At 48.3% G+C, this 26,372-nt stretch overlaps 1 protein-coding gene across 1 annotated transcript in view; it reads right to left on the bottom strand.

The window, feature by feature from the left end:
• Positions 1-478: 478 nt before the first annotated feature.
• CERCAM (cerebral endothelial cell adhesion molecule) overlaps positions 479-26,372 on the bottom strand; it is a 306,391-nt gene continuing 280,497 nt past the window's right edge. The window contains exon 12 of the mRNA XM_085614124.1: positions 479-1,853. Within this exon, the coding sequence (XP_085470250.1) occupies positions 1,616-1,853 (238 nt within the window). The 3' untranslated portion in view covers positions 479-1,615. The remainder of the gene's footprint in view (positions 1,854-26,372) is intronic.

The raw sequence follows: 26,372 nt of genomic DNA, 5'->3' as shown, positions 1-26,372 counted from the left end.
GCCCATCCATCAGACACAGAGCCACTCACAGCTTCTCCTCACATGAATCATTGGTACCGGGATGCCCATCCACCAGACACAGAAACATTCACAGCTTTTCTGCACATAAATTGTTGGTACCAGGAGGCCCATCTTCTAGACACAGAGTCACTCACTGCTTTTCTACACATGAATCATTGGTACCGGGAGGCCCATCTATGAGACACAGAGTCACTCACAGCTTCTCCTCACATGAATCATTGGTACCGGGAGGCCCATCTTCCAGACACAGAGTCACTCACAGCTTCTCTACACATGAAACGTTGGTACCCGCAGCTCCATGCCCCTGCACAGTCACACACAGCTTCTGAACTACACATGAATCTCTAGCACCAGTAGGTCCATCTCAAAGACAGAGTCACCTGCAGCGTCTATCATTGGTACTGACAAGTCCATCTCTCAGACGGCCTCACCCTGAGCAGCAACACAGGAGAGGGGATGGGATCCCTTGTTAGTTCATTTTTATTGTAAACCTCTTTGTTGATTTTTGTCATTATCTAAAGAACTACAGAGTGCAGGCTGAGCCGTATCCCACGAAGGGACATTTAACATGGTGTTGCCAGTTCATTGCCAGGTATCTGATTGGTCCATTCCAGGAAAAGGTTGTAAACAGCCTCAAGAAGCAAACTCCACAGGTTCGAATGTGTCAGGTCAGATATTGGTGGCTGTCCACCCAGGCCCAGAAGAACCCACACAAGTGCACCCAACAAGAGATTACATGGTAACAGCTCCCTTCATGGAGGTGAGACGGTGAAGTAGTGTTCGGTCTAGTCCCTGAAGACCAGTTGGAGTCATTGGGTACAAGGGTTTCACTCTGGGGACCAGATGGAGCAGGCATGTCAGGTCTGGACTCTGGGTGATCAGATAGAGACCATGGGTAGCAAATCTCCTGTACAGAGATCAGATGAAGGAGTGTTAGTTATGGTCGGGGGCGGATGGAGAACTTAATACCAGGTCTCGCTGGAGATCAGATGATGGACTGTCAGTTCTGGACCATGGGGATCAGATGGAGACCTTGGTACCAAGTCTCTCAGGAGGTCAGATGAAGGAAAGTGAGATCCGGTCCTTGAAGGGGTGGGGGGCTCAGAGGAAGCCCTCAGTTCCAAGGCTTGCTGGAGATCAGATGAAGGAGTGTCAGTTCTGAACCCTGGGGATCAGATGGAGACCTTGGTACCAGGTCTCTCAGGAAGTCAGATGAAGGAGAGTGAGCTCAGGTCTCTGGGGGGTCTGTTAGGGTGAGATCATTCCTCAGTACCAGTTCTTGCTGGAGATCAGATGAAGGAATGTCAGTTCTGGATTCTGGGGGGTCAGATGTAGACCTTGGTACCAGGTGTTTTCTCTGGGGGTCAGATGAAGTCTGTGTGTGACGGTTAGATGAGAGCCATGGGTGGCAAGCCTTGACCTGGGAGATGAGACCAGTAGTTGCTCCCAGGGATTCAGAGGGAGACCTTGGGTACCAGTTCTGTTGTCTGGAGGTCAGACAGAGGCTGGTAGTGGCAATTGCTGTACCTGGAGGCCAGCCAGCTGCAGTAGCGGTCACGTGCTTTCACCGGTCATCAGACTGAGGCTACCACTGTCAGAGTTCATCATGAGAGGCCGGACGCAGTCCATGGAGTGGGTCTAACCGAGAATCCTTTAGGGTTTTTTGTGAGCCACTCCAGTGCGTGGCCACTGCATCATTGTCCCATAGAGTGGATGTCTCAGTATCACTGAGCCAGGCAGGTTCATCCGCATAGTGAGTGGGGTACACCAGCAGCGGGTCGGCAGAGAACACCTTCAGGTCACGGTTCAGAAACTGCTCCTTGTACTTTTCACTAAAATTCAAAGAGTAACACGGTTACTGATTCAAAGTGAAAATTAAGTATCAGTTCACAGAGAACAGCAGAAGGACACAAATTATATCACAATCATTCACATTTGCAGATTTTCCTGGAAGCCTCATGAGAAACAAATCTTGTGTCAATTTAATAATTAATTCTATCAATACAATCTCATAATTAGCAGGGTACTGGGTAGATCCACAAATTCTAGCATTAAAGTCTCATAATTAGGACAGTAACTTGGACGAAATAATGTGCTTTTAAAGATGTTAGTTTTCCAATGTCGGAATCTACAAATTCACTTAGCTTACCACACCTAGGGGATACTCATCATTCTGGGGTTCGCTTACACTGCCTTGGGGGTCCTTATCGTTCTGGGGTTGGTTGACACCTCCCTGGGGTCTTATCGAGCCCTCATCCACCTGAGGTTACCACACTCAGCTTTGAGGTCCCCCCCAGATCCTTATCCCTCTGGGTTCACCTTACACCATCTTGGGGAACCCTTTTGGGTATTCATCCCTTTGAGGCTGGCTTTCTCCATGCTTTGGGGTCCCCTCTTCAGTCTCTATTCCTGGGGTTGGATTACACTGCCTTGGTGTCCTTCTCAGGTCCTCCACTGTCTAGTGTTGCCTTACCTCACTTTGGGGGTCTCTCTCTGTTCCTCAACTCTCTGGGGTTGGATTACACTGCCTTGGGAGTCCTCCTTGGCGCCTCATATTTCTGGGGTTGGCTTACACCTCCCTGGGCTCTCACTTGGGTCTTCATCGGTGTATGGTTGCTTTACGTCAATTTGGGGGTCCCTCTCTGGTCCTCAACCCTCTGGGGTTGGCTTACAGTGACTTGGTGTCCTTCTTGGCTCCTCATCTTTCTGGGGTTGGCTTACACCCCCCTGGAGTACTCTAGTGGGTATTCATCCCTTTGAGGTGAGCTTCCCCACACTTTGGGGTCCACTCTTTAGTCCTTATTCCTCTGGGGTTGGCATAGACTGCCCTAGAGTCCCCCTTGGATCCTCATCTGTCTAGGGTTGCCTTACCCCACTTTGGGGGTGTCTCTCTGCTCCTCAACCCTCTGGGGTCAGCTTACACTACCTTGGGAGTCCTCCTTGGTGCCTGATATTTCTGGGTTTGGCTTACACCTACCTGGGCTCCCACTCGGGTCCTCATCTGTCTGTGGTTGCTTTACCTCAGTTTGGGGGTCCCTCTCTGGTCCTCAACCCCCTGGGGTTGGCTTACACTGCCTTGGTGTCCTTCTTGGGTCCTCATCTTTCTGGGGTTGGCTTACACCACTCTGGAGTCCCTCTCAGATCCTCATCAGTCTAGGGTTGCCTTACCCCACTTTGGGGGTCCCTTTCTGGTCTTTAACCCTCTGTGGTTGGCTTATACCACCCTGGAGTCCCTCTCGGATCCTCATCTGTCTAGGGTTGCCTTACCCCACTTTGGGGGTCCCTTTCTGGTCTTTAACCCTCTGTGGCTGACTTACACTGCCATGGGCAAGAATAATTTCTTCAACTGAAGGGAACTTCTATGGGCAATTGCGCAGCACCCTGCTACGCCAATTTGTTCATAAACAAGTTCGATCTTGACCATACCATAACAGTCGAACCCTGGATTGACAACCTTGCTATATACAGTCGGTACATAGATGACATTTTCCTGCGTTGGAAAGGTTCCAAACACAATCTTGTGATCCCATACAACAGCTTAATGTTGTCAATGACCGCATTGGATTCACCCATAACATCAGCGATACCATTATCAACTTCCTAGACGTTTCCAGTACCAAAACTCAGAACGAATTTGAAACCAATACTTTCAGAAAAGAAACTGATTGCAACAATCTGTTGCATTATAACAGCTTCCATCAGCACTCATTGAAGAAACATTTGCCCTATTCCCAGCTACTCCACGTGAAACGCATTACGTCTAACCCCGTTAAATTATCCACCAACATTTCTGAAATGTTTCAACGTTTCAATGACAGGGGATAGCCTCCTGAAATTCTCGATCAGGCTAACATCAGATCTAGCACTAAAACCCGCGAAGGGCTCCTAACCCACACTCAACATAGCAAAACAGATCGTATGGTCTTAATGTCAAAATGTTCCAAAATTGAAGCAGATTATCCTCACACATTGGCCCATGTTACAGTCAGAACCTGACTTCAAAGGACTCTTTTCAGAACCACCCCTGTTCATCTACAAACGAAGTATAAACATCAAAGAAAGTCTTTCAAGACCAAGATTGACTAGAGGGACTCCCACATATCAGGGTACAATCCCATGTTTGAACTGCAATAATTTCAACAATAGTATCAAAGGTAATTCAATGACCCATCCACGCAAAGAACCTAAAATTAAATTGAACGTCAATGCCACCTGTGACACCAAAAACGTGGTTTACTTGTTGAAATGCCCACGCGGATTTGGACATGTGGGGAAAACCGAACGTACAATTAAAATCCGAGTGAACAAACACAAATGCAACATCAGAACTTTGAATCATAAATCTGCAGTAGCTAAACACTTCATGGAGTTAAAACATAACATAAGCCAACTCAGATTCCTGGTACTTGAAGCTGTAGAAACATGTTAAGGTAGGAGCAACCATAAATACCCCCTCCAAAGAGAAACCTTCTGGATTAAATTGCTGGACACTCTCACACTGAATGGACTTAATGACCGGATAGATCATAGCTGTTTTTTGTGATCTTCTTTGACCTTCATGCTCGGTATCTGTTCCTTTACATTTTAATTTTCAGTTTGCACTGTACAGTATGATTTCTTGAGAACCCCTTTGACCTTCATGCTTCTGCATCTGTCCCTCCACATTTTCAGTTTGTATGGCACTGTAGGATTCTCTATGTTTCTACCACTACCAAGTTTCCATCTTAACATGACCTTATTCTTACCTTTTTTCGATTTCTTCTTTCTAAGTTGATGTTTATCCCCAACTCTACATTATCCCTGTTCTCACCTTTATTCAGTATGTATCATTTCTTTCTACTTGGAATGTATTTTACTAAGCCTTCACTCGTGTAGAGGGACCATTCCAAGATGGCCCTCAACTGTTCACCTTCGGTCACAAACTATCCCATACATTTCAGCTCTTTCGTTCTCCCTAACCATTATTTCACTTTAGCCTCCACTCCCTTTGCTCATTTTCAACTGGGTACATGAATAAAGTTCTTGGGACTTTGAACGTCCTGCTGTAAGGACGATTTGCATTTCTGGTGACTTTTTCTATTTTTACCACCCCGCATGTTCGTGACACTCATGCACTGGCCTTCACTCATGGGATTCCTGCTTTCTATCAGAACCGTAGAAAGAATCAAGCCCATTTCGAATTTTGGCATTCTCTGCATGCATGTATCATGTTAATGTTAATGTTAAGGCGATTTCTAAAGCGCACGATTACCCGAAGGTGTCCTGGCGCTAGTTACTTCTCTTTAGACAAGGCCAGGGCAGGCAGGATTATTTATCAAAAAGCCAGGTCTTCAAGTCCTTTCTAAAACTTAACAGATTATTGGCACTTCTCAAATGAAATGGGAGCTCATTCCAGGCCTTTACGGCACAAAAGGTGAAGCTTCGGCTGCCCCAGTGGGCTTTTTTTGTTGACGGGACGGCAGTCAATTTCGCTTCTGACGATCGAAGCGTGCACATTGGTTTATACCATTGAAATTGCCTTTTAAGGTGGTCCGATCCCTCTCCATGCAATGCCTTGAACACCATGCATAGTGATTTAAACTGTACCCGGTTTCTAACCGGGAGCCAGTGCAGTTTTTTTTTCACATTGAAGATCGGGGCAAATTTGGGGGTACCCGTAAGGAGTCTGGCTGCGGCATTTTGGAGCATCTGAAGCTTGTGCAACAGTTTTTTTTGTATGTTTAAATATAAACTCTTGCAATAGTCCAGCCTTGATAAAACCAGGGCCGTAACCACTGTTTTGCGGCAGTCTAGCGGCAGAAGATTCAAGACCTTCTTCACGGTTCTTAAAACGTACCCTGTTTTGGAAACTACCGCACTGACCTGGGCTCCCATGGAAAGTTTCCCATCCAGCAGGATCCCCAAATTTTTTACCTTCTTAGCTGGGATGGGGAGTGACCCCAGTGAAGTCGGCCACCATTAGGGGGTCCAAAAGTTGGGGTTGTTTCCAAACAACATCACCTCGGTTTTATCCGAGTTCAGCCTCAAGCAGTCACCTGCCATCCATCGTCCAACTTCTTCCATACAGGACTGGAAGCGCCTGTCCAATCCGGTTTCTTTGCCAGGTAGTAGCGATACCGCAATTTGCGTATCGTCTGCGTACGAGGTGATCCCAAACCCGTAAGCACTAATAACTGGTGCCAAGGTTGAAACATATACATTAAAGAGAGTCGGGCTCAGGGACGACCCCTGCGGGACGCCGCATGGTAATGAAAAAATATTTGATTGAAATTTCCCCAATGCTACTATCTGGCTTCTGTCGGAGAGAAATGAATTAAGCAACTCCCAAGCTTTGCCCTCTACACCGCATTCTCTTAGACGGTCCATCAACCTTCCATGATGGACCGTGTCAAATGCGGCTGAAAGATCTAGCAAGATCAGGGCTGCCCTACCTCCCTGGTCCACTGCTGATCTAATCTCCTCTGTGGCTTTAATCAGGGCAGACTCAGTGCTATGTCCTTCTCTGAAACCGTATTGGGATGAGTCCAACACTTGGGCTTTCTTCAGGAAGGCACTGAGTTGTCTATTCATCGCCTTTTCTACCATCTTCGTGGGAAGAGGAAGGCGGGAGATTGGCCGAAAGTTATTGGGATCATGAGGGTCAAGGCTGGGCTTTTTTAAAAAGAGGTAGTATGGAAGCCATCTTCCATTGTTTAGGAAACTGTCCACCTTCGTACATACCATTAAAAATGGAAGTAAGACACAGTGCAATAGGAACAGGGGCCAGTTTGATAATTTTCAGTGGGCATGGATCTAAAGGTGAACCAGATTTAGCACCTGTTAACAGATCCAGAGTGTCCTGCACCGTCAGTGGGTTAAAATCCTTCATGGTCCCCGACGGAAAATTTGAGTGTTCCAGCTCAATAACTTCAGTCGAGGCATCCTTATTTAGGTCACAGAGGACTGAAAATATATTTTTAACCTTTGTCCGAAAGAACATGGCAATCTCTTCGCAAAGATCAGGGCTAGACTGGATGGTGGATGGCCTCAAAATGGCCAACTTGGAGACCGTATGAAAAAGCTCTCTAGAGGAGTTCTTGGCCATTTCTATTTGGGATGAGTAATATTTCTGTTTGGCCAACCGAACCGCTTGCTTATAGATTTGCAGGCTGGATTTATATAATACCTTCTCAGTATCGAGGTACCCTTTCCTCCAATTACGCTCCAGCCGTTTGCAAGTACACTTTTGCATTTTTATCTCCTCTGTGTACCATGGGGCCGGGGGAGAGCTCTTTTCGGAATGATAAATTTACGAGGGGCTAATTCTTCGCATGCATGAGAGAGCCATCTAGTGTATGAGGCTACCACTTCTTCAGTTCCCAGCGTTACATGGCCAGCTGAAGAGGTCAGGACTTCATGCAAAGTCCCCGCATCCACCCTGTTCCAGGCTCTGATTTCAATCTGTTCTCTAGAATCTCTGCCCTTAATCTTTTAACTCTTCAAATTGAGATCAAACAGAGCAGCAGCGTGATCAGACCAAACCAAGGGCAATAGACCCACAAAAGACAACCCTGCGTAATTAGAAAAAACACCATCCAAGGCGTGACCAGCTAGGTGAGAGGGTCCTCGAACATACTGTGTGAGCTCCGCAGAGTCCATCAATTCCAATAACCTAACTGTCTCCGGGTCATTAGGGAGTTCCAGATAGAAATTAAAATCTCCCAGGATGGTACATGAGTCACACAGAAGAGCTTCTTCCAGTAAATTCCCCAGGGAAGGGAAGAAGGAATGTCTAGCTCCTGGTGTCCTATATAGTAGAGTGTTACAACAAACAAATGATGGACGGAATGCTGACAATGCAGACATTCTCCCCCAGTCAAGAGATCTGGGTTAAATCCATCGTTCTTTTGCCCACTACACCACCCCAGTTTAAACATGGCCATATGCAAATCAGTCTTGACCCTGTGCCTCATGGGAACAGTCCAGCCCGAACTGCTAAGCCATGTCTTCCCTGGACCGGAATCAAGCATCCTAGGACCGGTTTCTGGCTATCAGCCGTCATCAGCCAGGATAGCTTGACTCCAGTGGCGTAGTGAGCACGGGTCCCACGTCTGGGAATACCCATCCCACTTAGGGCGAAAAGCGTTACAACAAACAAATGATGGACGGAATGCTGACAATGCAGACATTCTCCCCCAGTCAAGAGATCTGGGTTAAATCCATCGTTCTTTTGCCCACTACACCACCCCAGTTTAAACATGGCCATATGCAAATCAGTCTTGACCCTGTGCCTCATGGGAACAGTCCAGCCCGAACTGCTAAGCCATGTCTTCCCTGGACCGGAATCAAGCATCCTAGGACCGGTTTCTGGCTATCAGCCGTCATCAGCCAGGATAGCTTGACTCCAGTGGCGTAGTGAGCACGGGTCCCACGTCTGGGAATACCCATCCCACTTAGGGCGAAAAGCGTTACAACAAACAAATGATGGACGGAATGCTGACAATGCAGACATTCTCCCCCAGTCAAGAGATCTGGGTTAAATCCATCGTTCTTTTGCCCACTACACCACCCCAGTTTAAACATGGCCATATGCAAATCAGTCTTGACCCTGTGCCTCATGGGAACAGTCCAGCCCGAACTGCTAAGCCATGTCTTCCCTGGACCGGAATCAAGCATCCTAGGACCGGTTTCTGGCTATCAGCCGTCATCAGCCAGGATAGCTTGACTCCAGTGGCGTAGTGAGCACGGGTCCCACGTCTGGGAATACCCATCCCACTTAGGGCGAAAAGCGTTACAACAAACAAATGATGGACGGAATGCTGACAATGCAGACATTCTCCCCCAGTCAAGAGATCTGGGTTAAATCCATCGTTCTTTTGCCCACTACACCACCCCAGTTTAAACATGGCCATATGCAAATCAGTCTTGACCCTGTGCCTCATGGGAACAGTCCAGCCCGAACTGCTAAGCCATGTCTTCCCTGGACCGGAATCAAGCATCCTAGGACCGGTTTCTGGCTATCAGCCGTCATCAGCCAGGATAGCTTGACTCCAGTGGCGTAGTGAGCACGGGTCCCACGTCTGGGAATACCCATCCCACTTAGGGCGAAAAGCGTTACAACAAACAAATGATGGACGGAATGCTGACAATGCAGACATTCTCCCCCAGTCAAGAGATCTGGGTTAAATCCATCGTTCTTTTGCCCACTACACCACCCCAGTTTAAACATGGCCATATGCAAATCAGTCTTGACCCTGTGCCTCATGGGAACAGTCCAGCCCGAACTGCTAAGCCATGTCTTCCCTGGACCGGAATCAAGCATCCTAGGACCGGTTTCTGGCTATCAGCCGTCATCAGCCAGGATAGCTTGACTCCAGTGGCGTAGTGAGCACGGGTCCCACGTCTGGGAATACCCATCCCACTTAGGGCGAAAAGCGTTACAACAAACAAATGATGGACGGAATGCTGACAATGCAGACATTCTCCCCCAGTCAAGAGATCTGGGTTAAATCCATCGTTCTTTTGCCCACTACACCACCCCAGTTTAAACATGGCCATATGCAAATCAGTCTTGACCCTGTGCCTCATGGGAACAGTCCAGCCCGAACTGCTAAGCCATGTCTTCCCTGGACCGGAATCAAGCATCCTAGGACCGGTTTCTGGCTATCAGCCGTCATCAGCCAGGATAGCTTGACTCCAGTGGCGTAGTGAGCACGGGTCCCACGTCTGGGAATACCCATCCCACTTAGGGCGAAAAGCGTTACAACAAACAAATGATGGACGGAATGCTGACAATGCAGACATTCTCCCCCAGTCAAGAGATCTGGGTTAAATCCATCGTTCTTTTGCCCACTACACCACCCCAGTTTAAACATGGCCATATGCAAATCAGTCTTGACCCTGTGCCTCATGGGAACAGTCCAGCCCGAACTGCTAAGCCATGTCTTCCCTGGACCGGAATCAAGCATCCTAGGACCGGTTTCTGGCTATCAGCCGTCATCAGCCAGGATAGCTTGACTCCAGTGGCGTAGTGAGCACGGGTCCCACGTCTGGGAATACCCATCCCACTTAGGGCGAAAAGCGTTACAACAAACAAATGATGGACGGAATGCTGACAATGCAGACATTCTCCCCCAGTCAAGAGATCTGGGTTAAATCCATCGTTCTTTTGCCCACTACACCACCCCAGTTTAAACATGGCCATATGCAAATCAGTCTTGACCCTGTGCCTCATGGGAACAGTCCAGCCCGAACTGCTAAGCCATGTCTTCCCTGGACCGGAATCAAGCATCCTAGGACCGGTTTCTGGCTATCAGCCGTCATCAGCCAGGATAGCTTGACTCCAGTGGCGTAGTGAGCACGGGTTCCACGTCTGGGAATACCCATCCCACTTAGGGCGAAAAGCGTTACAACAAACAAATGATGGACGGAATGCTGACAATGCAGACATTCTCCCCCAGTCAGATAGCCAGAAACCGGTCCTAGGATGCTTGATGGATTTAACCCAGATCTCTTGACTGGGGGAGAATGTATGCATTGTCAGCATTCCGTCCATCATTTGTTTGTTGCAACGCTTTTCGCCCTAAGTGGGATGGGTATTCCCAGACGTGGGACCCGTGCTCACTACGCCACTGGAGTCAAGCTATCCTGGCTGATGACGGCTGATAGCCAGAAACCGGTCCTAGGATGCTTGATTCCGGTCCAGGGAAGACATGGCTTGGCAGTTCGGGCTGGACTGTTCCCATGAGGCACAGGGTCAAGACTGATTTGCATATGGCCATGTCTAAACTGGGGTGGTGTAGTGGGCAAAAGAACGATGGATTTAACCCAGATCTCTTGACTGGGGGAGAATGTATGCATTGTCAGCATTCCGTCCATCATTTGTTTGTTGTAACGCTTTTCGCCCTAAGTGGGATGGGTATTCCCAGACGTGGGACCCGTGCTCACTACGCCACTGGAGTCAAGCTATCCTGGCTGATGACGGCTGATAGCCAGAAACCGGTCCTAGGATGCTTGATTCCGGTCCAGGGAAGACATGGCTTGGCAGTTCGGGCTGGACTGTTCCCATGAGGCACAGGGTCAAGACTGATTTGCATATGGCCATGTCTAAACTGGGGTGGTGTAGTGGGCAAAAGAACGATGGATTTAACCCAGATCTCTTGACTGGGGGAGAATGTATGCATTGTCAGCATTCCGTCCATCATTTGTTTGTTGTAACGCTTTTCGCCCTAAGTGGGATGGGTATTCCCAGACGTGGGACCCGTGCTCACTACGCCACTGGAGTCAAGCTATCCTGGCTGATGACGGCTGATAGCCAGAAACCGGTCCTAGGATGCTTGATTCCGGTCCAGGGAAGACATGGCTTGGCAGTTCGGGCTGGACTGTTCCCATGAGGCACAGGGTCAAGACTGATTTGCATATGGCCATGTCTAAACTGGGGTGGTGTAGTGGGCAAAAGAACGATGGATTTAACCCAGATCTCTTGACTGGGGGAGAATGTATGCATCGTCAGCATTCCGTCCATCATTTGTTTGTTGTAACGCTTTTCGCCCTAAGTGGGATGGGTATTCCCAGACGTGGGACCCGTGCTCACTACGCCACTGGAGTCAAGCTATCCTGGCTGATGACGGCTGATAGCCAGAAACCGGTCCTAGGATGCTTGATTCCGGTCCAGGGAAGACATGGCTTGGCAGTTCGGGCTGGACTGTTCCCATGAGGCACAGGGTCAAGACTGATTTGCATATGGCCATGTCTAAACTGGGGTGGTGTAGTGGGCAAAAGAACGATGGATTTAACCCAGATCTCTTGACTGGGGGAGAATGTATGCATTGTCAGCATTCCGTCCATCATTTGTTTGTTGTAACGCTTTTCGCCCTAAGTGGGATGGGTATTCCCAGACGTGGGACCCGTGCTCACTACGCCACTGGAGTCAAGCTATCCTGGCTGATGACGGCTGATAGCCAGAAACCGGTCCTAGGATGCTTGATTCCGGTCCAGGGAAGACATGGCTTGGCAGTTCGGGCTGGACTGTTCCCATGAGGCACAGGGTCAAGACTGATTTGCATATGGCCATGTCTAAACTGGGGTGGTGTAGTGGGCAAAAGAACGATGGATTTAACCCAGATCTCTTGACTGGGGGAGAATGTATGCATTGTCAGCATTCCGTCCATCATTTGTTTGTTGTAACGCTATATAGTAGAGTGCCCTTGGGGGAATGATGATGTGTTAAACTAAGGTTAAAAGAAAGGGCTTCGCAAGTAGGCAAATTTACAGGTTTAAAAGTTCCATGAATGGAGTTATGGTGAATGATTGCCAGCCCGCCTCCTTTCCTATTTGGCCTGTTAAGGACCTCGCACTGGAAGCCAGGTGGAGTGGCTTTCACCAGGTCTGGTCCGGACGCCTCATCTGTCCACGTTTCCGTAATGGGGAACAACCTTTACAACGCAACTTTTACAACGCACTACCTTTACAACGCATTTTTTACAACGCATAATCCATTACAACGCATGACATTACAACGCATACCATTACAACGCATTTTTAAAAACTACCTTTACAACGCATTCCATTACAACGCATACTACCATTACAACGCATACCATTACAACGCATAATATTACACTACACTATCCAACACTTACCCTACTGTTGCACCCCCTGGAGTTAGAATAGTAATTTTTACCCCTATACTATCCAACACTTACCCTACTGATGCACCCCCTGGAGTTAGAATAGTAATTTTTACCCCTATACTATCCAACACTTACCCTACTGATGCACCCCCTGGAGTTAGAATAGTAATTTTTACCCCTATACTATCCAACACTTACCCTACTGATGCACCCCCTGGAGTTAGAATAGTAATTTTTACCCCTATACTATCCAACACTTACCCTACTGATGCACCCCCTGGAGTTAGAATAGTAATTTTTACCCCTAAACTATCCAACACTTACCCTACTGATGCACCCCCTGGAGTTAGAATAGTAATTTTTACCCCTATTCTATCCAACACTTACCCTACTGATGCACCCCCTGGAGTTAGAATAGTAATTTTTACCCCTATACTATCCAACACTTACCCTACTGATGCACCCCCTGGAGTTAGAATAGTAATTTTTACCCCTATACTATCCAACACTTACCCTACTGATGCACCCCCTGGAGTTAGAATAGTAATTTTTACCCCTATACTATCCAACACTTACCCTACTGTTGCACCCCCTGGAGTTAGAATAGTAATTTTTACCCCTATACTATCCAACACTTACCCTACTGATGCACCCCCTGGAGTTAGAATAGTAATTTTTACCCCTATACTATCCAACACTTACCCTACTGATGCACCCCCTGGAGTTAGAATAGTAATTTTTACCCCTATACTATCCAACACTTACCCTACTGATGCACCCCCTGGAGTTAGAATAGTAATTTTTACCCCTATACTATCCAACACTTACCCTACTGATGCACCCCCTGGAGTTAGAATAGTAATTTTTACCCCTATACTATCCAACACTTACCCTACTGATGCACCCCCTGGAGTTAGAATAGTAATTTTTACCCCTATACTATCCAACACTTACCCTACTGATGCACCCCCTGGAGTTAGAATAGTAATTTTTACCCCTATTCTATCCAACACTTACCCTACTGATGCACCCCCTGGAGTTAGAATAGTAATTTTTACCCCTATACTATCCAACACTTACCCTACTGATGCACCCCCTGGAGTTAGAATAGTAATTTTTACCCCTATACTATCCAACACTTACCCTACTGATGCACCCCCTGGAGTTAGAATAGTAATTTTTACCCCTATACTATCCAACACTTACCCTACTGTTGCACCCCCTGGAGTTAGAATAGTAATTTTTACCCCTACACTATCCAACACTTACCCTACTGTTGCACCCCCTGGAGTTAGAATAGTAATTTTTACCCCTATACTATCTAATACTTACCTTAAATGTAATTTAATATAATGCGTTGTAATGGTATGCGTTGTAAAGGTAGTATGCGTTGTAATGGCAATGCGTTGTAAAGGTATTTTTTAAAAATGCGTTGTAGTGTCATGCGTTGTAATGTCATGCGTTGTAATGGATTATGCGTTGTAAAAAATGCGTTGTAAGTGCATGCGTTGTAAAAGTGTGCGTTGTAACGTCATACATCCTTCCGTAATGAATGCTAACTTTATACCATTATCCTCCATCAGATTAGCGCACTCTATGCTATGTTTTACTAAAGACCTCGCATTAATCAAAATACAACTAATAGTTTTACCCATAGAGCCGGCCCGTGTATTGTGGGCCTTCTTAGTCTTAACCTGCTGGTAAAGAATGTTGGGAAGCGCCATATTGCAATTTGAGCAAGACCCAATTGACATAGAAGGCCCTGAGTCCATGGCCAAGCAGAAGCAATCAGAGTTCTTAAATGACCCTTTCAATTCCAGTAATGCCTCTCTAGAGTTGGAGTATTTTAAAATCTCACCTGATATCAACGGTCCAGGGGTTTGGGCGCTGTGCGCGACCCGAGCGCGGATGGGCGCAGACGGGCTTGCCTTGGGCGCGCCTTCGGCGTGCCAGCGGCGTGCCCGCTGCGCACACGCGCCAGCGTCTCCCTAAATAGCCAGGCATCTAAAGAACTAGCCTGCTACCCTTAGTTCTCCCAAGATGGCCGCCTCCGCCTGCCCACGAAGCACGCACACGCAGGGAATGCCTGCTCGGGAGACAGGGCACAGGTAAGAGTAAGGTGACCCAAGTGCAATCAAGAATCACAAATGTTTTTAAAATTCACAAATTGTATTAAAAAGCCCTTCAACACAAATTAAAAGCTTTAAAAATATCGGGAAGTGGTCCTCACTCCCGTGTGCAAATTCGCAAATCAAAGTGCTTAGGAAAATAAATATAGTACCAATGTAAGGGAGCCCTCACTACCGCTCTAAATCTGTGGTGCCTCTCTCCCGGCTCAAGCCTCAGGAGAAGTATCATGGTATAACGTTATGCGTGATGCCCTGCACTGTTATAATTTTGCAAATGTCGGAACTGAAGTAAGAGTCCAATCACCTTCCGCCCGCACAGAATTGCTACATTCTCTGCATGCTTTTTCACTTTTCCGTCATGGAATGGCGTTTTACAGGTTGAACGATCACGCCACATGGTTTCAGACGTTGATTTATCATGTTCACTTAGTTGCATTTTCACATGTTTTCTTCGGTGCACTTTTCATTTCTTCACCGGTACCTCGCTTGCAAAAGGCTTCAAAGCACGTTTTTTGGTTTTTCCACCACTTCAATGGGGCACTCAAGGTTCATTTCGCATTTAGATTATTTTTGTGATTATCATTATACTAGTGCTCTCTATGAGTCCAGATTTACATTCGCAGTCTCCTTTTCATTGTTTTGTAGACATAAATTGCCCCTGATGAAGGGTTCTACCCGAAATGCATTGGGTTTGATGGACTATTGGGTTTGAACCGTATTTCTTCGGAAAGGCCCACTGGAAAATCCAAATCACTGTGGTATAAAACTTTACTTCCATGTCGAACTGTTGCCTACTTATTGTATAGAAGTGGATTAACCTCCTAGTTGCAGCCTGGCTGTGCCATCGGGGGACGTTGTCCGGCAGGGTAATGCTTCTCACTCATTGAACCGTTACACTGATTGATGATATAGTGATACCCCGGTCGCACGCAAAACACAGATTCAATTGTTAAACCTCAAGACTATACCAAGGGTGTGCATGTACCTTCCTTTGGTGTCCTTCTTGGCTCATCTGTCTATGGTTGCTTTACCTCACTTTGCGGGTCCCTCTCTGTTCCTCAACCCTCTGGGATTGACTTACACTGCCTTGGGAGTTCTTCTAGGGTCCTTATCTTTCTGGCTTTGACTTACATCTCCCTGGGCTCCCACTGCGGTCTTCATCTGTCTATGGTGGCTTTACCTTAATTTGGGGGTCTCTCTCTGGTCCTCAACTCTCTGGGGTTTGCTTACACTGCCTTGGGGGCACTTCTTGGTGGCTCATCTTTCTGGGGTTGGCTTACATCTCCCTGGGCTCCCACTCCGGTCCTCATCTGTCTGTGGTTGCTTTACCTCTCTGGTCCTAAACCCTCTGGGATTGGCTTACACTGCCTTGGGGGTCCTTATCTTTCTGAGGTTGGTTTGCATCTACCCAGGGTTATTGAGTCCTCATCCACCCGAGGTTACCATACCCCCACTCTGACATCCCTTCCAGGTCCTTATCCCTCTGGGGTCAGCTTACACCACCATGGAGTACTATAGTGGGTATTCATCCCTTTGAGGTGAGCTTCCTCACACTTTGGGGCCCACTCTTCAGTCCTTATTCCTCTGGGGTTGGCTTAGACTGCCCTGGAGTCCCTCTCGGATCCTCATCTGTCTTGGGGTGCCTTACCCCAATTTGGGGGTCTCTCTTTGCTCCTCAACCCTCTGGGGTTGGCTTGCACTGCCTTGGGAATCCTCCTTGGCGCCTCATCTTTCTGGGGTTGGCTTACACCTCCCTGGAGTCCCTCTCAGATCCTCATCTGACTAGGATTGCCTTACCCACTTTGGGGGTCCCTCTCTGGTCCTCAACTCTGGGGTTAGCTTCATTGGGGGTCAGTGGGTCCTCATCCCTCTGGAGTCATCTTACATCACCTTAGGAGTCCCTCTCAGGTCCTCATCCGTTAAAGGTCAGCTTACCCCACCTTGGGGTCCCTCTTGGGTCATCGGTTCTCTGGGGTTCGCTTACACCTTTCTGTGGTCACTCTAGGACCCTCACCCATCTGGGATCGGCTCACTCTGCGTTGGGGTTACTCTTTGGGCCTCATCATCCTAGGGTTGGCTTACACTGTCTTGGGGTTCCTCTCGGGTCCTAAACCCTCTGGGGTTAGCTTTCAACACCTTGGGGTTTCTTTAAAGTTATCATCCCTGTGGGGTTACTTCATACCACGTTGGAGGTCCTGCTCGTATCCTCAAACATATGGAGTTGGCTTATCCTGTCTTGGGGTCAGTATTGGGTCCTTATCATTCTAGGATTAGCTCACCAGTTCGGTTCCCTCTCGGTCCTCATCTGTCAAGGTTTGGGTTACCTGATGTTGAGGTCACTTTAAGGTCGTTACATGTCTCACAGGACCTATATCCTTTGGGGATGGCTTCCACCATCTTGGGGTCCCGTGCAGGTCCTCATCCCTCTGGGGTTGGCTTCCACCACCTTGGGGTCCCTTGCAGGTCCTAATCTCCCTGATGTTGGCTTCCATCACCTTCGGGTCCCTCGCAGGCCCTCATCCCTCTGGGGTTGGCTTCCACCACCTTGGCACTCCTCGCAGGTCCTCTTCCCTCTGGGGTTGGCTTCCACCAGCTTGGGGTCCCTTGCAGGCCCTCATCCCTCTGGGGTCGGCTTCCACCAACTTGGGACAGCTCGCAGGTCCTCATCCCTCTGGGGTTGTGTTTCATGAGCTTGGGGTCGCTCGCAGGTCCTCATCCCTCTGGGGTTGGTTTCCACCACCTTGGGGTCGCTCGCAGGTCCTCATCCCTCTGGGGTTGTCTTCCACTTCCTTGGGATCTCTTGTGGTTCCCATCACTCTGGGTTGGCTTCCACCACATTGGGGTCCCTTGCAGGCCCTAATCTCCCTGAAGTTGGCTTCCACCACCTTGGGGCTCTTCTCAGCTCCTCATCTATCTGGGCTCAGCATACATGACCCCTCCCGAGTCCTCACCCTTTGGCATCAGTCTACCTCACTATGGCTCATTAGGGTCTCTGCCCTGTTTTCAGGAAGTGATAGATTTTCCTGTTGGAATATGTATTTTACTGTTGTGTTTGTTGCCCTCTGGCATTTATGAAAACATTTTTTTTAGCAGCCAGTCGTCCAGACTCGGGTACAAGCATCTCTACTGTGCAGATGTGCAGTATCACGGAACCCACTCAGAGGTGACTTTAGTGCAAGGAGTAGAATTCTGAGCTGTCTCACAAAAGCTCATCCAGAGGTGTGTTGGGCAGACACAGAAATAGAGAAAGCCCAACAAGTGGAGGCGAGCAGGATACATGCCTGATGCCCTGGGCTGCTGCCTCCTAATAAACCATGTATGAAGCAGGCGGGAGTGGAGTGGGTGTCTTGTGTGTGGTCTACAGTGGGGTTTTATGGTTAGCCTACAATGGGGGTCTTACGGGTGGTCTACAGTGGGGGTCTTGGGGGTAGTCTACAATGGGGGTCTTAAGGGTGGTCTACAATGGGGGTCTTATGGGTAGTCTACAGTGGGGGTCTTATGGGTGGTCTACAATGGGGGTCTTATGGGTAGTCTACAGTGGGGGTCTTATGGGTAGTCTACAATGGGGGTCTTAGGGGTGGTCTATAGTGGGGGTCTTATGGGTAGTCTACAGTGGGTGTCTTATGGGTAGTCTACAGTGAGGGTCTTACGGGTAGTCTACAGTGGGTGTCTTATGGGTGGTCTACAAAGGGTGTCTTATCGGTAGCCTACAGTGGGGATCTTATGGGTGGTCTACGGAGGGGTCTAGTGGGTAGTTTACAGTGGGGGTCTTATGGGTAGTCTACAGTGGGGGTCTATGGGTGGTCTACAGTGGGTGTCTTGTGGGTAGTCTACAGTGGGGTTTTATGGGTAGTCTACAGTGGATGTCTTATGGGTGGTCTACAGTAGATGTCTTATGGGTAGTCTACATTGGGTGTCTTATGGGTGGTCTACAGTGGGGGTCTTAGGGGTAGTCTCCAGTGGGGTTCTTGTGGGTAGCCTACAGTGGGGGTCTTGTGGGTAGTCTACAGTGGGGTTTTATGGGTGGTCTACAGTGGGGGTCTATGGGTGGTCTACAGTGGGGGTCTATGGGTGGTCTACGGTGGGTGTCTTGTGGGTGGTCTACAGTGGGTGTCTTATGGGTAGTCTCCATTGGGTGCTTGTCTATAGTCTCCAGTGGGGTTCTTGTGGGTAGTCTACAGTGGGGTTTTATAGGTAGTCTACAGTGGGGGTCTTATGGGTAGTCTACAGTGGGGTTTTATGGGTAGCCTACAATGGGGGTCTTACGGGTGGTCTACAGTGGGGGTCTTGGGGGTAGTCTACAATGGGGGTCTTATGGGTGATCTACAATGAGGGTCTTATGGGTAGTCTACAGTGGGGGTCTTATGGGTGGTCTACAATGGGGGTCTTATGGGTAGTCTACAGTGGGGGTCTTATGGGTAGTCTACAATGGGGGTCTTATGGGTGGTCTATAGTGGGGATCTTATGGGTAGTCTACAGTGGGTGTCTTATGGGTAGTCTACAGTGAGGGTCTTATGGGTAGTCTACAGTGGGTGTCTTATGGGTGGTCTACAAAGGGTGTCTTATCGGTAGCCTACAGTGGGGGTCTTATGGGTGGTCTACGGAGGGGTCTAGTGGGTAGTTTACAGTGGGGGTCTTATGGGTAGTCTACAGTGGGGGTCTATGGGTGGTCTACAGTGGGTGTCTTGTGGGTAGTCTACAGTGGGGTTTTATGGGTGGTCTACAGTGGATGTCTTATGGGTGGTCTACAGTGGATGTCTTATGGGTGGTCTACAGTGGATGTCTTATGGGTGGTCTACATTGGGTGTCTATGGGTGGTCTACAGTGGGGGTCTTAGGGGTAGTCTCCAGTGGGGTTCTTGTGGGTAGCCTACAGTGGGGTTTTATGGGTGGTCTACAGTGGGGGTCTATGGGTGGTCTACAGTGGGGGTCTATGGGTGGTCTACAGTGGGTGTCTTATGGGTAGTCTCCATTGGGTGCTTGTCTATAGTCTCCAGTGGGGTTCTTGTGGGTAGTCTACAGTGGGGTTTTATAGGTAGTCTACAGTGGGGGTCTTATGGGTAGTCTACAGTGGGGTTTTATGGGTAGCCTACAATGGGGGTCTTACGGGTGGTCTACAGTGGGGGTCTTGGGGGTAGTCTACAATGGGGGTCGTATGGGTGATCTACAATGAGGGTCTTATGGGTAGTCTACAGTGGGGGTCTTATGGGTGGTCTACAATGGGGGTCTTATGGGTAGTCTACAGTGGGGGTCTTATGGGTAGTCTACAATGGGGGTCTTATGGGTGGTCTATAGTGGGGATCTTATGGGTAGTCTACAGTGGGTGTCTTATGGGTAGTGTACAGTGAGGGTCTTATGGGTAGTCTACAGTGGGTGTCTTATGGGTGGTCTACAAAGGGTGTCTTATCGGTAGCCTACAGTGGGGGTCTTATGGGTGGTCTACGGAGGGGTCTAGTGGGTAGTTTACAGTGGGGGTCTTATGGGTAGTCTACAGTGGGGGTCTATGGGTGGTCTACAGTGGGTGTCTTGTGGGTAGTCTACAGTGGGGTTTTATGGGTGGTCTACAGTGGATGTCTTATGGGTGGTCTACAGTGGATGTCTTATGGGTGGTCTACAGTGGATGTCTTATGGGTAGTCTACATTGGGTGTCTATGGGTGGTCTACAGTGGGGGTCTTAGGGGTAGTCTCCAGTGGGGTTCTTGTGGGTAGCCTACAGTGGGGTTTTATGGGTGGTCTACAGTGGGGGTCTATGGGTGGTCTACAGTGGGGGTCTATGGGTGGTCTACGGTGGGTGTCTTGTGGGTGGTCTACAGTGGGTGTCTTATGGGTAGTCTCCATTGGGCGCTTGTCTATAGTCTCCAGTGGGGTTCTTGTGGGTAGTCTACAGTGGGGTTTTATAGGTAGTCTACAGTGGGGGTCTTATGGGTAGTCTACAGTGGGGTTTTATGGGTAGCCTACAATGGGGGTCTTACGGGTGGTCTACAGTGGGGGTCTTGGGGGTAGTCTACAATGGGGGTCTTATGGGTGATCTACAATGAGGGTCTTATGGGTAGTCTACAGTGGGGGTCTTATGGGTGGTCTACAATGGGGGTCTTATGGGTAGTCTACAGTGGGGGTCTTATGGGTAGTCTACAATGGGGGTCTTATGGGTGGTCTATAGTGGGGATCTTATGGGTAGTCTACAGTGGGTGTCTTATGGGTAGTCTACAGTGAGGGTCTTATGGGTAGTCTACAGTGGGTGTCTTATGGGTGGTCTACAAAGGGTGTCTTATCGGTAGCCTACAGTGGGGGTCTTATGGGTGGTCTACGGAGGGGTCTAGTGGGTAGTTTACAGTGGGGGTCTTATGGGTAGTCTACAGTGGGGGTCTATGGGTGGTCTACAGTGGGTGTCTTGTGGGTAGTCTACAGTGGGGTTTTATGGGTGGTCTACAGTGGATGTCTTATGGGTGGTCTACAGTGGATGTCTTATGGGTGGTCTACAGTGGATGTCTTATGGGTGGTCTACATTGGGTGTCTATGGGTGGTCTACAGTGGGGGTCTTAGGGGTAGTCTCCAGTGGGGTTCTTGTGGGTAGCCTACAGTGGGGTTTTATGGGTGGTCTACAGTGGGGGTCTATGGGTGGTCTACAGTGGGGGTCTATGGGTGGTCTACAGTGGGTGTCTTATGGGTAGTCTCCATTGGGTGCTTGTCTATAGTCTCCAGTGGGGTTCTTGTGGGTAGTCTACAGTGGGGTTTTATAGGTAGTCTACAGTGGGGGTCTTATGGGTAGTCTACAGTGGGGTTTTATGGGTAGCCTACAATGGGGGTCTTACGGGTGGTCTACAGTGGGGGTCTTGGGGGTAGTCTACAATGGGGGTCGTATGGGTGATCTACAATGAGGGTCTTATGGGTAGTCTACAGTGGGGGTCTTATGGGTGGTCTACAATGGGGGTCTTATGGGTAGTCTACAGTGGGGGTCTTATGGGTAGTCTACAATGGGGGTCTTATGGGTGGTCTATAGTGGGGATCTTATGGGTAGTCTACAGTGGGTGTCTTATGGGTAGTGTACAGTGAGGGTCTTATGGGTAGTCTACAGTGGGTGTCTTATGGGTGGTCTACAAAGGGTGTCTTATCGGTAGCCTACAGTGGGGGTCTTATGGGTGGTCTACGGAGGGGTCTAGTGGGTAGTTTACAGTGGGGGTCTTATGGGTAGTCTACAGTGGGGGTCTATGGGTGGTCTACAGTGGGTGTCTTGTGGGTAGTCTACAGTGGGGTTTTATGGGTGGTCTACAGTGGATGTCTTATGGGTGGTCTACAGTGGATGTCTTATGGGTGGTCTACAGTGGATGTCTTATGGGTAGTCTACATTGGGTGTCTATGGGTGGTCTACAGTGGGGGTCTTAGGGGTAGTCTCCAGTGGGGTTCTTGTGGGTAGCCTACAGTGGGGTTTTATGGGTGGTCTACAGTGGGGGTCTATGGGTGGTCTACAGTGGGGGTCTATGGGTGGTCTACGGTGGGTGTCTTGTGGGTGGTCTACAGTGGGTGTCTTATGGGTAGTCTCCATTGGGCGCTTGTCTATAGTCTCCAGTGGGGTTCTTGTGGGTAGTCTACAGTGGGGTTTTATAGGTAGTCTACAGTGGGGGTCTTATGGGTAGTCTACAGTGGGGTTTTATGGGTGGTCTACAGTGGGGGTCTATGGGTGGTCTACAGTGGGGGTCTATGGGTGGTCTACGGTGGGTGTCTTATGGGTAGTCTCCATTGGGTGCTTGTCTATAGTCTCCAGTGGGGTTCTTGTGGGTAGTCTACAGTGGGGGTCTTATGGGGGGTCTACGGTGGGTGTCTTGTGGGTGGTCTACAGTGGGTGTCTTATGGGTAGTCTCCATTGGGTGCTTGTCTATAGTCTCCAGTGGGGTTCTTGTGGGTAGTCTACAGTGGGGTTTTATGGGTATTGTACAGTGGGGGTCTTATGGGTGGTCTACAGTGGGAGTCTTGTGGGTGGTCTACAGTGGGGTTTTATGGGTATTGTACAGTGGGGGTCTTATGGGTGGTCTACAGTGGGTGTCTTGTGGCTGGTCTCCAGTGTGGCTGGTCTCCTGTGGGCGTCTTGTGGGTAGTATCCACTGGGTTTCTTGTGGGTGGTCCCTAGTGGGCGTCTTGTGGGTAGTCTACAGTGGGGTTTTATGGGTGGTCTCCAGTGGGTGTCTTGTTTGACATTGGGGTGACATAGAAACTACTGCGAGAAGGGAAACAAAGGAAATGAACATTAGTTTATATAACAAAAAAATAAGATATGTATTGGCAAAGCCTGTCGGTGTCACCTTTTAAATGCAATGCATGCCTTGAGGGTTTGCTAATGCTTTTTGTCAATGATGTTCTGCATAAGCAAAAATGGCTGTTTGCCAATGCTAAAGAGCACTGGCAAAAAGGTAAAAAAAACAAGCAGGGGCAAAGACACCCAGACACGCAGATGACACCCAACTCATCCTCTCCCTATCCAAGGAATCCAACACTGCCAGACACAACTTTCGAGAAGGCATGGAAGACGTCGCCAAATGGATGAAAAACAGCTGCCTACAACTAAACACCAACAAAACGGAAGTACTCTTCATGGGCCCAAACCCCAATGCTTGGACGACACCTGGTGGCCCCCCGCCCTCGGAAAATACGCCCACCCACCCCCACGGACCACGCATGCAACCTGGGAATCATCATCAACTCAGAGCTCAAAATGGACCGCCAGTTCAACTCCGTCTCGTCCTCCTACGTACGACCTTCAACTGGATCCCCCTCGAACACAGAAAGACTGTCACTCACGCCCTGGTCACCAGCAGACTCGACTACGGCAACGCACTCTATGCCGGTATGAACAAAAACCTCACCCGCAAGCTACAGAACATCCAAAACGACGCCGCAAGACTAGCCCTCAACTTGCCAAAAAGCTGCCACATCTCCCAGCACCACGCACACTCCACTGGCTCCCCATCAAAGCTAGAGTCACCTTCAAGATGCTCATCCATGCTCACAAGGCCCTCCACGACACCGGACCAGCATACCTGAACAGCCGACTCAAATTCCACGCACCCCAAAGGACCCTACGATCAGCCCAGCTCTCATACGCTGCAGTCCCCCGCACAAGAAAGACCAGATCGGGAGGCCGCTTCTTCTCCTTCCTCGCGGCCAGAGTCTGGAACGATCTTCCGCTCCGCCTCGGACAGACAACATCGCTCCTCATCTTCGCAAGAAACCTCAAAACCTGGCTCGTCGACAGTCCTTGATGGACTGGAACCTGCAAACCCCCCCTCCCAGCGCCTTGAGACCCTTATGGGTAAGTAGTCGCACTTAACAAACCCTTGATTGATAGATTGAAGCCAATAGGTCTCACCTTCGAGACTACTGCCTTTGGCTTTTCCTTTTGTTCCTGTGGAGTGGAATAACTTGGATTTTGAGAGAAATTATGTGGTGTAGGACTGTGTGGTGAGGGGTGGAATTGTGTTGCATTGAATTGTGTGGCAAGGAATTGTTGCATTGAGTGGAATTATGTGGGATGGAAGTTTGTGGAGTGCAATTATGTGGTACGGTGTGGAGCACAATTATGTGGGCTGCAATCATGTGGCATGAAGGGGAATTATTTGGGGTGACATTGTGGGGTAGAGTGGCATGGATTGGGGTTATGTGTTGTGGAATTGAATCATGTTTTGTAGAGCGGAATTATGTGGTGTGGGGTGGAATTATGTGGTGTGTAGTATTGGTGTGAAATTGTGTGGCATTGAATTGTGTAGCAAAGACTTGTGTTGCATCAAGTGGAATTTATTGGAGCGAAATTGTGTTGTGTGGAATTGTCTGGAGTTGAATAGTATGGTGTGGAACTGTGTTGCTTTGAGCGGAATTATGTTGAGTGTAATTATGTGGTGTGGAGTGGAATAATGTGGATTGGAATTATGTGGCAGGGTACAGAATGGAATTTTGTGGCGTTTTATTATGTTATATGGGGAGGAGTGGAATAATATGTTATGGGGTGGAGTTGATATATGTGGTGTGGAGTTCAAATATCCATAGTGTAATTATGTTGCATGGTGTAGATTTATGTGGAGTGGCATTGTGTAGCATGCATTGGAATTATGTGGCATGAAGTTTAATTATATTGTGTAGATTGCAATTATATGGTGTGGAGTGGAATGAAGTTACGTGTAGTTGAATTATGTCATGCTGCGCAGTGGAATTATGTGTATAGTAATTTTGTGGTATTGAGTGCGGTGGAATTATGTGGAATGGGACTGTGTGTCATGGACTGTAATTATATGGAGCGGTATTTTGTATCGTGGAGTGGCATGGAGTGTAGTGGAATTATGTGGCGTGGTGTTAAATTATGTGGAATTATGTGGTGTAGATTGGATGCATGTGGTTTATAGTGGAATAATGTGTTGTGAAATGGAACTATGTGGTTTGGTGTGGAATTATGTTGTGTGGAATTGTGTCGCATTGAATTGTGTTGCATGGAATTGAGTGGTATTATGTGGAATCATGTGGCATGATGTGAAGTGGAATCGTGTAGTGTAATTATATGGAATGGTACAGAGTTGAATTTTGTGCAGGTTAATTATTTGTTTTGGAGCTGAGTGGATATATGTGGAGTGGAATTATGTGGTATGGAGTGGATGTATGTAGCGTAGAGTGGAATTATGAACACTAAAATTATCTGGAGTCTAATTGTGTTGTGTGGATTAGTTTTATATGAATTGGAATTATGTGGCATAGAGCGGAGTGGAAATATGTTGTACTGCATTTTTTGCGTTGTAATTATGTAGTATGGAGAGGAATAATGTGGAGTGGAATTGTGTGGATTTTAATTGTGTGGCATAGAACAGTGAGATGTTGAAATGTGTTGTGTGTAGTGGAATTATGTGGTGTTGAATTGTGTGTTGTGGAATTGTTTGCCACTTAATTGTGTGGCATAGTGTTGAATTTTGTGGATTTCAATTATGTGGAATGTAATTATGTTGCATGGAGTGGGGTTGAATCATGTACAGTGGCATTGAGTGGAATGGAGGGGAATTATTTTGAGTGGACAGGAACGGGGAGGGGGTGGTAGAAGAAGAAGAAAGAGGAATAGCGTAGGAAGGGATGTATTCAAATGCAAGCTTCCCCATGCCAAAGTAAATACTGTCACCAATGTAAATATGTTAATCTAACATTTGATATCTGCACGGAAGAGGATGTGGCGTTATGGTCAAAGCTGCTGACTTTGGAGCTGGGGACCTGGTTTGAGTATCAGTACAGGCTCAACATCCTCTAACTCTGGGAAAATCACTTAATGTTCCTGTGTCTACACAAAGTGAATGTGTTCTTATGTAAAGGATTCTAACACCTTCAGGTCAAGTTTGCGGTAAATAAAAGCTGCAACAAAAACAAAAGTCAGAGGATGAGACAAAGGCATCTGATCTCCCGGCTCATCTAATTTGCTGGGTGGGAGCACACCAATGGGAGGAATGGGGGGAGGGGGAACAAGCAGACATAGACAACGGGATGGAGCAGACGACAAAGCCAGCTACGAAAGATGTACTCTGTAAAATGGCTCAACAGAAGGAAAAAATAGCGCCCAAAAGCCAAGCAGTGTAAGGACACAAGTACTTGCG

This window comes from Triturus cristatus, chromosome 1_2 (assembly GCF_964204655.1).
Source record: "Triturus cristatus chromosome 1_2, aTriCri1.1, whole genome shotgun sequence".
Taxonomy (NCBI): domain Eukaryota; kingdom Metazoa; phylum Chordata; class Amphibia; order Caudata; family Salamandridae; genus Triturus; species Triturus cristatus.
The sequence above is the reverse complement of the archived record's forward strand: the minus strand, read 5'-3'. Positions and strand labels throughout refer to the sequence as shown.